Below are 13,353 nucleotides of genomic sequence, written 5' to 3' on the forward strand. Positions count from 1 at the left end.
CGGAATACACTACGACACTGTCACTACCCGAGTATTTTCCATTAGGTAAGTCTAGTCATCTTAAACCTAATTCAAGATTAAAGAAGCAAAGAACTCTAATTACGACTCTATTAATGGTTACATGTTGTGGATTGGCATTTTCCTCGACCCTTAAAAAAATATGAATTGAAGTTGCGTGTGGGAACATCGACTCCGCAACCCGGTACTTAAGGTAATATGTCTAGAAATACAAACGACATGCATGATATAACCCCCATTTATAAGACCCGATAACAACACTCCCCTTTTCTCAATCTATTCCTTAGCTTAGTTTCATTGAGTGTATGGATCTCCCACTTATCTCTTGTTGTTATCTCTCCCTAACTAACTTGCTCTCCCTTTCCTAACTTACTAGGGTAGGATAGGACACAAGTGGTAAGACAAGTTGTTACAAACCAATTAATGCAGCCAGGTTCCAAACCTCACATCATGCATTAGTTTACGAGATGCCAATGTGAAAAAGGAAGGCGTTGACTGCGGTACCCAAGGGACAATCTTATCTCTCTCAAGGCCCCACGTGTATAAGTGCATCTTGTGAAGGAACTTTTGTAGTGTTCCATGGCTTGAATATTAAAATGGTGAAGGAGCGCACTTTATGCATAATGTAGTAATATACATATTAGATGTATGATAAGCACGGGGAAATATTATGAAAAGAAGAAGAAGATGATGAAGAAGCTTGGGAAGGGAGAGATAAGTCATGACAAGTTCCAAAACGCCATTGCCTACGAGAAATCCATGGTGCAAATGAAGAAACAGGCTTTGTGGGCTGCTGTCCTTTACAAGCTCTCCCGATACTCGGACATCTGCATCCTCGCATGGGCCATCGTAGTACTCCTTGGCGGCTTCTCCTCCTCTCTCAAACAAGCCGATTTCTACTTGGTCTTCTTCTTATCCATTCTTCAGGCAGTTCAATTCACCGTCTCTTCCACCTTCCAGAGCCTCCCCTCTGCCCACCTCTTCCTGGAGAGTCACCATCCCAACCAATTCACCCACGAAGACCGCCATTACACTCGGGCTTCGTATCTTCACAAAATTGGCCACACCTCAAGCTTCTTTGTCGCGGCATCTATCTTTCTCGCCGCCTTCGTCCGTCTCGCCATCCTTCTCTCCTCCCTGAGCTCCCCATCAATCTACGCGCTTGTGCCCAACCTCTTCCCGGCCCTGCTCGGCTTCTATATACTCCTCATGATTGCCTCCTTAATGGGCATCCTCGCTAGTTTGTTAGACTATTTGGTTCGTCGTGGTTCTTCCCAATGTGATCCTGCCGCAGTAGCTTTCTATGACCACGTCTACCGTGTCGCTCTTGACACTCATCTAGCCTCCGCATACTCCATGGACTCCCTCACATTCGCACTCGCAAAGCTCAGGACGGATCACGTGCGCAGGATTAGGCCTGTTGTCATACACGCGTGCAACGCAGATCTGGTCAAGTACATCTACGAGGTCCCTTGTGGAGTGGAGATGGCTTTCCAGGACCTTAATTCAGGGGATATGTACAAGCAGTTGGTGGCAGTGAACCTGGCCAGGTTCTGGGCTAAGCAACCCAGGATGGAGAAGCAGGTCGCTTATTTCGTGGAGATTGCCAAGAAATTGAGACGCCCGGAGAAGCTGGGCGAGGCTGCAGCTGACACCTTGGAGTTGCTGGCTGAGAATTGGGTGGATTATGAAGTACTACTAAACGCCGAGGAGGAGAATGTGTCGGGCGGCGGCGACCACGACCGTCATATTGCGGTCAATGTGCCCGGCAATAGTTGGGCGGCGGCACGACGGCCAGGACGCCACCCATTTCTGGAAGCGGAAGTAGATCCATGGAGCGGCAAGACGATCGTGGATGAGCTAGTGGAGCTAGTGGTGAAGCCTTGGAGGACTTCGTTGGTGTTTCAGCTGAGAGCTCTAGAGAGCTGCTGCAGGAACAGGGAGGTTGTGGCGTGGATACGAGATGGGCGGTTTAAGGACCAACATTACCGAGAGCTCTGCAAAACGCTTATCGGGATCATAGAGGGGCCTGCGCCCGAGGCGACCAGGGCACATTCCAGGCCCAAGCAAAGGACCAAGATCTATGCGGCATCTGTTCTCTTCAACCTCCTAAGGCCACCAATGTCTAGTGCGGGGCCGATAGCAGAGGATGATGTAGCGAATAAGGAAAAGCTGAGATCATTACTGGAGATGGGGACTATCGATCCGGCCAATGGTTCAGAGGCGTATGTGTGGAAGAAGGAGGTGACTTTATTGGACACGGTCCGTGGGGCGATGGACCTTCCACCTTACAACTGGACTTCTGTGACTGTCCGAGACCCCGACATTATAACTCGTAACAATATTTTATAGCGCATGGCTCGTCCCACACCCATGTTTTGTAACATATTTGGTGTAAACATACTGTAATATAAAAAGAAAACATAGAAACTTATAGAACCTCAGAGCGCCACATGTTGATTCTAGTACACTTATATAGAGATGAGGCCGTCGGGTAATTTGCTCATGTTTTCCTACATTCTGAGTGCACATATATAATAATGGCTTGCATACAATTAGTGTAAATCTCTTAAAGTTAAAAATGTTCCTTTGATACTTGGGAGGATATAAAGGTTCGTTATACCCCATTCCTATGATCATCCGATTCTCTTTATTCTTACACTTCAAGGGCTCCTTGGTGTATGCCGGGATTGTAGCATAGGAGCTGTCATTATACACTTAAGATCCCCTAACCAAATGTGCATGCTCCTATGTTTTTTTTTCCAAAAAAGAATATCCTTCCATTAGATAAGAAAACCAAGTTTGCCACAACATACAAAGTATGTGGAAAGAAAGCCAAGATACTTCCTAAAGCCCTCTTGTAAAATTCAATGGGCAACCATAGATCTTTCGCTAAAGAGGCCAAGGAGATGGATCTATATACATCCCAACTTACAACGGAGAACAACCAACAAAGGGGGGGGAACTGCATGCTCCTATGTTTACCAAATACACTTAAAATGTGGAAGAAGTATAAGGCGAAATTATCAACCTTTTACTGAATGTTTTCCTTCTTCACCTTTTCCTCATAGAGCCAGAGCTTCAAATCTCTCTCTCTCTCTCTCTCTCTCTCTCTCTCTCTCTCTCTCTCATTAAGCTTTGATCTTCCTCCTTGATAATCTTGTGCTTAAACTTTATGTATTAAGTAAGTGTCTTATCCCTATTCTATTGCAAGATTAGGTTGGTTTGGCCTCACATGTTAGTAATAAAGGTATGTATATTTGTAATTCCTTTTGTTACTACATATGTTGATTAAGTAATTAGTTGTATGTATTAGGTCGGTTAAGTCGTGTGTTAACCATATCTCATTAATAATGGCTAAAATTAAGGTTTGTGGAATTAGTGATTAATTAATTAAATCCTACTTAAAGAAGAACATGTCTCTAATTACATCTCTCCTAATGATTTGTTTAAGAGGTTGTAGATTCGCCTTTTGTTTTGGACTTCAAGTAAAAATTATATTTGAGGTCAACTCATACCAATACACGAGTGGAAAATATCAACGGTTCCGCTTTATTCATCTCTTCCTATCTCTCTCACTAATCTATCCCATATAAGTGATCACTTAACGTAATCTTCCAAATCTCCCATTACACATTACTTTACTAGATGCCATCATAGAGGGTAAGTGTTGAACTTTATGTATGTGCTAGTAATGTCCACATGTCACCAAGTATAATAACCTCTTCTTTGGCTTTGAGGTAAACTTCATCTTCTAGACTGCCAAATGGTTGATGTCTATAATAATTTAAAGGTGACATCTTAACTATGCATATAACATCCAACCATGAATTCTAGCTGTTATTTGTCCATACACTACGTGGTCAATATGATGATCTGCAGGGTTCAGCTGATGTTCTATGGCAATGTCAAGTGGCCTTTTAGAAATGAATGAATCCCACTATTGAGGACCAACTCACCTTGTTTGAGCAATATATAAGTTATGTTGCCATGTCTAAATGTTCAATCAGTAATTTGAATCTATAATTCAAATTCAAGTACCTGAAATGAAATCCCAACGGTTCCAAGAATAAAAATATAATGGTGCTAGTGAATGAGATGATTCAACAATAAACTATTCTCATCTCATCCACGAATTTTGTGAATAAAGATATGACATCTACAGAAGCAATAAACTTGTTTTAATTCAACAGCAATTTTTGATATTTTGTCAAACACCAGAGACTTATCTTATATAGAATCCTCTCTAGTTGTTTAGACAGAAAACCATCACTTGGGAGGAATGGTCAAAACACTTCTTGGAACCTTAATAACTTGGAAACAGTATATATACGTATGTATGTATGTATGTATGTCGTAAGGCTAATCATAAAGCGATGAACCTTATTTGAGTGACTATTATTGAGCACTCGAAACAAATTAGTTGATCACAAGAGCATATGAGACTGCTTTTGTACAGAAAAACACATGACATGTGCATCTTTAAAAATAAAGCAAGAAAAAGAAAATCTTTCTTTTTCATTTTTGTTTATAATATAGCTTGAAATTCTACGAGGTAGTTGACCAACTTTCAAGGAAAGTTGCGAGCAATTTGGTGCCATGGCCTTCATACTTACGAATAAAAGGATGATGCTGCAAAACATGAACCCAAAAAGAAAGAGAACAAAGTAAGCATTCCTAATCATGAATGTTGTCCTAGACTCCTAGTGATCGGCTTCCATAGAAATGCAATAAAATTGCATGCATTACATCATCTCTATATCAAATCATTAAGACTAGGCTACCAACTCATGAATCATGAAAAGAGAGGGGGGAAGGGTCCTAATGTAGTTTTTTCAGTACAATTACAACAGCAACCGTGGAATATTGAAAAACATACAACTTTCCTAATACATTTGTCCATTCTTCCATTGAATCAATCTAAAATTTCCATACATCATCTCTATACTAATTTATTAATGGCAACTGAAGGATATTGGAAGAAATGCTTTCATAAAGTTTTTTGTTCCTAAGATAGTTTTTCAGGTTTTCCATTGAATTAACAAATTCATGCATCATCTTTATCCTAATTATCAAGACTAGATTCACAGTGGCAGCGGAGGGCTATTGAGAAACATAACTTCATAAGGGGCGTTTCTATTGTGATGCATTAAAATTTCCATGGATCATCTCTAGACTAACCATCAAAATACTAGATTGACAATAAGCAAGGGATAATAGAGAGGGTTTCCTATTTTCGTTTCCAATTAATTAACGATGCAATATACCTAGGCTAATTCCACAACACTATATTGAAAATGGCAAACTGCTGGATGTTAGAAACATATAATAAGGCAGTATTTCTAAATATAGTTTTTCCAGTTGCTACTGAAAAGAACTGGAATCTCAGTACTAATTCATGAGGACTAGATTCACAATGGAAACTGACAGACATTGCGAAAAATAAGAGAGATATTGAGAGAGAGAGAGAGAGAGAGATACCAGCAGTTCTAAAGCAGTTAATCTCTTCTTAGGATCCTTCTGGATACTGTTAGCAAAACAACAAAAAAGATTAATTTACACATGTTTGTAAAATCCAATGAAAATGTTAACTACAGCTTTATTAACTATCATGAATTTGGTGTCTCAAGTAAAACTTATAAGCATAATTCTGCAATAACAAGAATACCAAATTATTCAAGTCTCTTCATGGCAATTGCGTTACCAAATTGTTTTACATTTAAGACAAAACTATTAATAAAATCTTCACATTTGTAGTTAACGTTGTTTAGATAAAATCTCAACTAAAATTTCAACAAGAACTTGACACAGGCAACTAAAAAGAAAAACCATTACAAAAACACTATCTACGGTCTTTGCAATGTGGTATTTAGTAAAGAATTAACTTCTAAAAACTTTCTTCACTGTCTTTCATTCTGATGCAAAACTACAGATAGATTTATGACTTTTAATTTCAAAGATTGTGAGCTACTTCTAAAGATTTTCTTCTCTCTTTCATTGTGATGCAAAAACTACATATATAGTTTTATGACTTCTAATTTCAGAGATTGTGAGATACCTACGTATTTCAAACTAGAGCTGAGATTATTTTGGTTTGTATACATGTTCATAGAGGACGAGAATAACATACTGTTAATCCTCATCTACTGGATTCATATGGGTATGTAACATCATAAATATTCATATATATACACTTTATAATAACAAATTTTGGTATGTATACGTGTGACAACTGCAATAATACTGTTTCTTAAAGGTCAGCTACCTAGTCATATTTGGGAAGAACTATAAGCTTTTTTCAACTGCTTCATGTCACATAAGTCTCAAATACTTGCTCTATCTCACAAATCATTTTGCTTCTATAGAAAAATATAATTATTTATTGCAGTTCAGTGAAACAGTGTGAATGAAACCAGAATAATAGATGATGATTCTTGGCCCAACTATTTATGTGGCAGATCCCGGCCATGTTATTCCCAATGATAGCACTCATTGAGGGCATCAAAACAATATCAACTTCCATTAGAAAAAAGCGACTTCAAATGTAAATAAAAAAATCTTACAACAGTGATTACTAACTAACCATCCTGAGATGAAAGAGCAAAATTCAGGTGAAAACTGATCAGCTGGAGCAGATGGAGGAGGTTGTTCAACAATCGTCTCCAGAAGCTCGTAGAAGTTCAACCACCCCTCACTTTGACCTGGTGGCAAATATGGAAATCTCCCTGTTGCACACTCCAAAATAACTAGGCCTAAGCTCCAAATGTCACTGTCAAAACCATATGCACCTCCATTGATACGTTCTGGCTGAAAAGGAACGTTTTCGATTGATTATATACATTTTACTTGACATGAGAAGGATATGCAGGAAATGAAAGAAAGTTTTCCTTGTGAGTACTAATAAGCACCTACCGACATGTAGTTGTAAGTTCCAACAAATGTATCTCTTTGTCCCATTGAATTCGTTAGAATCGCACTTACTCCAAAATCGGTAATTTTCACTTCACCTTTATGATTCACCAAAAGGTTGGATGGCTTTATGTCCCTATGGATTACATGCCTGTCTTGATGGAGATATATCAAACCCCTCAGAACCTAGAAAGAGCATCATTCAGTGGACTTATAGATGCACATAAGGCCAGCATACATACAATGATTGTTATAAAACACTTACTTGTTTGCATATAATAGCCAGATAAGGCTCTGGTATTACCCGAAAAGCTTGTATTACATCTGTTAAGGAGCCACAATCCATATATTCCAATACTATGGAGATGACTCCGTTGATATAAAATGCATGATAGCAGACAACCACATATGGGCACTGAGAAGCTTGATTGATCTTCAGTTCCCTGACAATTTGTCTCCGAACTTCTTCCTGAATGTTCATTTGGATGACCTGCATGAAAAAAAAGGTGAAAAGGAAAGCATACCAAACCAGTGTCCCCTCTAAACAACTATTAAGAAGAATGGAAATAAGAGTTCTGAAAATCAATAAATTAATTAAGTTCTTTCCTTCGTGTTATGAGCATGTACATGATGACATTGTGACTAGAGATCGACTCTCCAACCAGCCAATAGCCCTTTGTATAGCTATGAGAACCTAGTTCTAAGTCCAGGTCATAGCTATCCACATAGTGAACAACCATAAGACTGTCCATGAATTGATGGATCAATCTCTGCCCATTGACTCCCTAGAATGCTCCTATACCATTCAAGAAGTAAAATAACCCAGAGCCTTATTACTGCTACTTATGGTTGAGATGAGAACAAAAAGAGAGAAAAATAAGCTCAAATCAGGGTAGCATTCCTTTACATATCCAGAATCTAGACTGTGTCCAACTCCAAGATCATAGATGGGTCGCTATTGACACCTTAAGGTTATATACATTATGCTCATAGAGCTTTCTATACCCACCAACATACAAATAAGCCCTGGATGATGGCTTTTGAGAGAGTTCTCAGAAAATGAAGAAACCACAGCAAACTTCAACCATAATCATTACCTTCAATGCGAAAAATTGACCTGTCCATTTGTGTCTTACGAGCTGAACGACCCCTCCACTACCTTTACCAATAACCCGGACAGTCTCCATATCTTCCAGAGAGAAGCTAGAATCAGCTGTTTGGGCTACTGCAGGCTGCAATATCAGAGACGTATAGCATATCATGCATTATCGAACCTCAAACATTTCACAGATACAAACTAATTTATATTTTTGACCACCTTAAACATGTCACAAATGTAAAGAAGATCATACACTTCTAATCATCAACTTACACTTCACTAAAATCACTTCCATTAACCATCATACTCAAAGAGAAATGCAATCTTTGATGAAACTTACAGAGGAACCTTCTGATACAACACGCAACCCATGCTTGTTGAGAAGGAGATCTCCGTCTTGGAAAGTACCACTGGCAGTCCTGTTTATATACCATTACCAGAGAAAGGGTGTCATTTCGGTGATCAAAGCAAAGAAGTTCAACCCAATCCAACTCAAATCTTGTGATGTCTTTGAGTTCTTCTCTACCTTCTTTTGTTCATAAATTTTTATGTTAAAAGTTGTTTAATTAATTAAGTGATTTAGTAGTTAGATGCCATTGATAAAAACAACTCTTGCCAGTAAATTCCACACAAGTTATACCTAGGGGGCTTCATTGGTATAAGTAGAAATCACTTATCGCCTTAAATAAGTTATCATTTAGCTTTAAATGATTAATCAATGAATTCTTCTTAATCCAGTTATGGAACTTGAGTTATATTCAACCATACAGATCGCTAAGGAAGAAAAAACTATGCATTTGATGTAACTTGAATCTGATTTTTCACAGTGACTTGCATCATGATCTGTAAGGATAAAAACCATTACCCTTAAACTCTTATATGGAGGAACATTTGAATGCTTATAAACAAGTGCTGCATTTACAGAAACAGAGGGAACCCAAATGCTTCACAATTATGGATTTGAAGTTACAAAGAAAACCAGAAGCTGAAAACCTATGCATTTGAAAAAAATACTGATCCTTAAACACTTGAATCACATGTTTAAAACAATGCATTAAAAAAATAAAAATGGAACCCAAATGCTTGAAAACTGTACTTTCAAAGAAACAAGGAGGACCTCAATGATTAAAACCAATGCATTTAAAGACATAAGGAAAACCAAATACTTGAAAACAATGCATTCTAAAAAACAGAACAAAAAAGAGAATCTTAGAAACTATGCATCAAAATAATCAAAGGAAACCTAATTTATTGCAACCTACACATTTGAAGAAATAATGAAGACCCAAATGCTGATATCCTATGCAGTTAAAGAAACAAGGAAAGCTGAATTGCTTAAAATTTATGCATCTTGAAGAAACCAAGAACACAAATGCTTTAAAACAGTACATTTGAAGAAACAAAGACACCCAGATCATAATAGAGACAATAAAAATGTTTAAAAAGAGCCTATTCATTTCAAGGAACAAAAACAAAATTCGAATTCTGAAAAAACAAAGAAACCCAAAATGTTTAAACAGATCAAGAGCTAAATTAAACCATTAAACAAACACTAATGAGGGCAAAAAAACATAGAAAAGAACTGAACTAGAGACAGGGCACTCACAGGAAATCAGATATGGGGGTTTGCTGTTCTGGAACAGTGAGTTTGAGGCCGCGAGGTGTATCTCTCTTCTTCATCGCAAATAGTTCCTTCGCTCTATGTGTGTGTGTGTGTGTGTGTGAGAGAGAGAGAGAGAGAGAGAGAGAGTTTCTTTCTCTCTATGACTTCGTCTTAGGAGTAAGGAACAGGGGAGTGGCTGTGATGATTTACTAAATATTTATAAAAGTAGGTCTCAATGCTTTATAAGTGAGGCCTACATTTGTAAATACTTAATAAATCCCCCCTCGTTGACTTTTTCTTTTGTTGCCCCCTCCCTCCTTGACTTTGATTTTCCTCCCTTGACTCCGAAGGCAGACACACACATAATCTCCTCCAAACTCTCTTCTAGAAATACCACAATTGTGTGATACGATTTTCTTCTCCTTCCGAGAAATAGGCCGCACCTGCCATTATTTACCACCCATTCTCGTAATAAAGTCTTCCACCTTCTCGGGTTTCGTTTCATCTTCCCCCCCCCCCCTTTCTCCACCTGGAACTTCGATTGTTTGTCTTTGAATCTGTGCAATGGCGCTATAGAAGGACCATTGCTTGAGGATTTTCCACTAGCGATTTTCAAAGAGTGCGCGTACCACTAACAATCGGCAAAGGTTCGGTTTGAACCGAACTGAACCGAACCACAAAACCGCGGCTTAACATATTAAACAGTTCGGTTCAACCGTTAGAAATCGCGTTTTTTTTTTGTTTTTAAAATTTTCAGACATTATTCTCACATTTTAGGAACATCTTTAAATTTTAAAATAATGAAATATTTTAAATTTTGACCTAAGTTGAAAACCAAAATTGAACCACGAAACCTCGGTTTTAACAGTTTTATGGTTTAACAGTTTGAAAAAAAAAAACGGTTTCGTGGTTCGGTTCGGTTCACTTTTCAAAAAAATTAAACAGTTCGGTTTTGACCCTCTCAAACCAAACCGAACCATTGCTGACTGTTACGTACCACAATACCGTAAGAGGTTGCAAACAAGATAATGATAAATACTCAAGACGGGCCAAGAAATTTGTCTATTGGAGATAGTATATGTACGATGCCATGAAGGGCACAACAAAATGCAAGACCATGCATAGATAATTCTAAAGAGTTCTACATGGTGTCGCCCCGCTACTTTCGTGTTTATCCATGTGGGATCATTTTGGAGTGATGTCAGCACCATGTATCCAAGGATCAATTGAATGTTCGTCGCAACAATGGGCATTGCTTCGTAGTTTTGGAAAGCTTTCTTTGGAAGCCTTAAAACTAGGACAAAGAAATAAACTCATGGTTTAAGCAATGTTATTTATATTTCTTGTCAACATTGATCATGCCTTATTGTTGATTCTTCTCATGGAATCTTAAATTTATGTCATTGCTATAAATGTATAGCATTGCATGCAATGTCTTGGTTTTTAATAATCAACCAAGCCTCCTTTTCATCAATTAAGTGTCAAGAATTTGTGAGCAGCATAGAATGCAATTTTAGTTGAAAATGTGCAACATGTTTAGATTGGTTCTTTTGCTTCATTTATAAAAAAAGTATCTAGTTGGCATGAGAAGACAATCAATCGTCATTTTTAGCGAACGAGGATATTTGAACATTTCCTTACATGTGGTTATTAATACGTTGTAGTTCATAGTGTGTACATACCACAACAAACATGAAAGCTAACATCCTACCAACCATCTAGTACATATTTATTCGTGTCCCCTTGCACCCAAGTTTCTTTATCTTCGGTTTCACGCGTGGGGGCTATTTATTTGTTTGCAAGACTCTTCCTAATACCTCTATGCCGCAATCATTATTTGAGGATAAATCAACACTTACTCTAAATGTAGGTGCCACGTGTAGGAAGTTGGGACATGTGTGAATTGGTCATTACCCCAACAACATTAGTGTTAATCATTAAAGTGAATGTTATGTTAACCACTCTCAATACTAACCTAATCAAAAAATGTAATTAGATATTCTTAGTTCTTAATCTTTAAACTCGGGTGAAAGAGCATAAAAAGACAAAAGAGGACAAAATAAGCTTCGATTATGTTTGCCACAAAATATCACAAACGAGAAATATATATTAGGTGTTGGATTTTGCCTAACAAAAAATTCTCTTCTTCATATGCTTCGTACGACCAGTATGAGAGAAAAGTGGAACCTTTATAGGCAAAGGTGATTCCAACTTTTAAACAACCTCCTCGTTTTGTTTCATAATTGAAAATGTACCACGATACTTCGAGCAATATGTGTTTACCTTTCTTGAATAACAATACTATGTGTTTCATCAATGAGATTTTTATATTGATCTAAAGCTTCTTGTCTAGTGTAGCATGCGACATCCAACACATGTCGAAGATCTAAAATGATTTCCCTAACATCGTGGAAATTTTCATTCTCAATGCAATCATAGTTAGTGATCAAGGTTTATGTGCATCCATATCTCAACTCTTGGAAACTCTTTTTGGCAATATCAATGACAATTGAACTTTCCCAGCCTCATAGTTCTCGTGTTGCATCATTGCTTAGCATAAGTTGAATTTCTTGTTTGGTGAAGCATTGTTCATATGTGGTCATTAGATCTCTTGAGGTCACCCATATAGGTGTTAAATTTCAAATTTTCTACATCTGGTTTAAATTCATACTTAATGCCACTTCTTTTGAAGGATTCGAAAGATTTGCCATTGCACTATTGTGTTTGATGGGTTCCATGATTTACAATACAGGAAAGAAAAAATGAACAATAAGCAAATTATTTGAACAGGATAGCCACATGTGTGAGTACACAATATATGGAAAAAGGGTGTTTGACAAAAACAATCATATGTTCCAATTGCCGATGTGTGGACATGGACGACTAACTACAACAATCACTCGTCTTGAATGCACCCCATCTTACAGTGATTGAAAATGAAATGTCACATAAATAGTGCAACCAAAAACACAAATGCCAAACAACATCGACGGTTGATGAAGAGCAACAATGAGTGTGGTATAATGGGTACGGTGACACCGATAACAAGCAATATCGATGATGTGAGTAACAACCAAAATTTACAAGTGATTGAAGGACAATGAATAACAACGAGGAGCAATGGAGAGTAACGAGAAGCACGACAAAAAAGGGGTGAAGGAGGCAACATGTATACATTCTCTATTAGAAAATTGGGTTGTGCTTGATTATGTTAGAGTAAAAAAACCAAGGCATGAAAAGATGCTTCTTTTCTAAAGAGTAACTTTATGCAATACTACGATGGTGGCTTTGTACTTTGGACCACAACATGAAGTGATGCTCCTTGTGACATTAGTTCAATACTTTAGATGTTTATTGGTGTGAGAGGGAAATGTACAACTTCAATTATGCATTCAGACTCATTGATTTGGAGAGTTATTTTGGTTCTTTAGGCTTTCACCATAGAATCCTGAGCCCTTTGCCACTTGTTTTGTATAAGTTGAATACGCATAATTATGGATACCTTGGACTACTTGTGATGAGAAGAATTTTGGGTAACAACTTCTAATCTGGGTGTGTTATTTGGGGTTGTCTTCCAACACTCCGTATTATGTGTGTTTTGTCTCTTTGCGACATTGGTGGGAACATCTATTTATGCCATCCTTTTCAAGTTTCTAAGTGGACATCTCGAAAGCATTCTTTGTAAGTTTTCATCTCACTTTGAGGTTTCCAACAAGCATCACTA

The 13,353-nt window shown here is 37.7% G+C and overlaps 2 protein-coding genes across 2 annotated transcripts; one reads left to right on the forward strand and one right to left on the reverse strand.

Annotated features, from left to right (window-relative positions):
* Positions 1-666: 666 nt before the first annotated feature.
* On the forward strand, positions 667-2,390 carry LOC147869599 (uncharacterized). Its single transcript, XM_087325928.1, has one exon. The coding sequence runs from the start codon at positions 667-669 to the stop codon at positions 2,368-2,370; it is 1,704 nt and encodes a 567-aa protein (XP_087182054.1). The 3' UTR covers positions 2,371-2,390.
* A 1,911-nt stretch (positions 2,391-4,301) lies between these two features.
* LOC147869600 (mitogen-activated protein kinase kinase 1a-like) lies at positions 4,302-9,766 on the reverse strand. The gene is made up of 8 exons (XM_087331132.1): positions 9,633-9,766; positions 8,367-8,445; positions 8,025-8,159; positions 7,193-7,417; positions 6,931-7,113; positions 6,602-6,825; positions 5,500-5,545; positions 4,302-4,650 (listed from the first exon to the last, which is right to left on the reverse strand). The coding sequence occupies exons 1-8, from the start codon at positions 9,704-9,706 to the stop codon at positions 4,567-4,569; spliced, it is 1,050 nt and encodes a 349-aa protein (XP_087187258.1). The 5' UTR covers positions 9,707-9,766; the 3' UTR covers positions 4,302-4,566.
* Positions 9,767-13,353: the final 3,587 nt, after the last annotated feature.

Source organism: Azolla caroliniana, unplaced genomic scaffold (assembly GCF_043228905.1).
Source record: "Azolla caroliniana isolate FFs.n. ecotype wild unplaced genomic scaffold, voAzoCaro1.0.p SCAF_1, whole genome shotgun sequence".
Classification (NCBI taxonomy): Eukaryota; Viridiplantae; Streptophyta; class Polypodiopsida; order Salviniales; family Salviniaceae; genus Azolla; species Azolla caroliniana.

Bases quoted from the DNA above. Each gene is read 5' to 3' on its own strand.
- LOC147869599 (XM_087325928.1), top strand. From the start codon at position 667: ATGATAAGCACGGGGAAATATTATGAAAAGAAGAAGAAGATGATGAAG.
- LOC147869600 (XM_087331132.1), bottom strand. From the start codon at position 9,706: ATGAAGAAGAGAGATACACCTCGCGGCCTCAAACTCACTGTTCCAGAA. The intron at 8,160-8,366 runs GTAAGTTTCATC...CTGATATTGCAG, and splicing joins TTGTATCAGAAGGTTCCTCT to CCTGCAGTAGCCCAAACAGC. The intron at 7,114-7,192 runs GTAAGTGTTTTA...TGCTCTTTCTAG, and splicing joins TGGCTATTATATGCAAACAA to GTTCTGAGGGGTTTGATATA.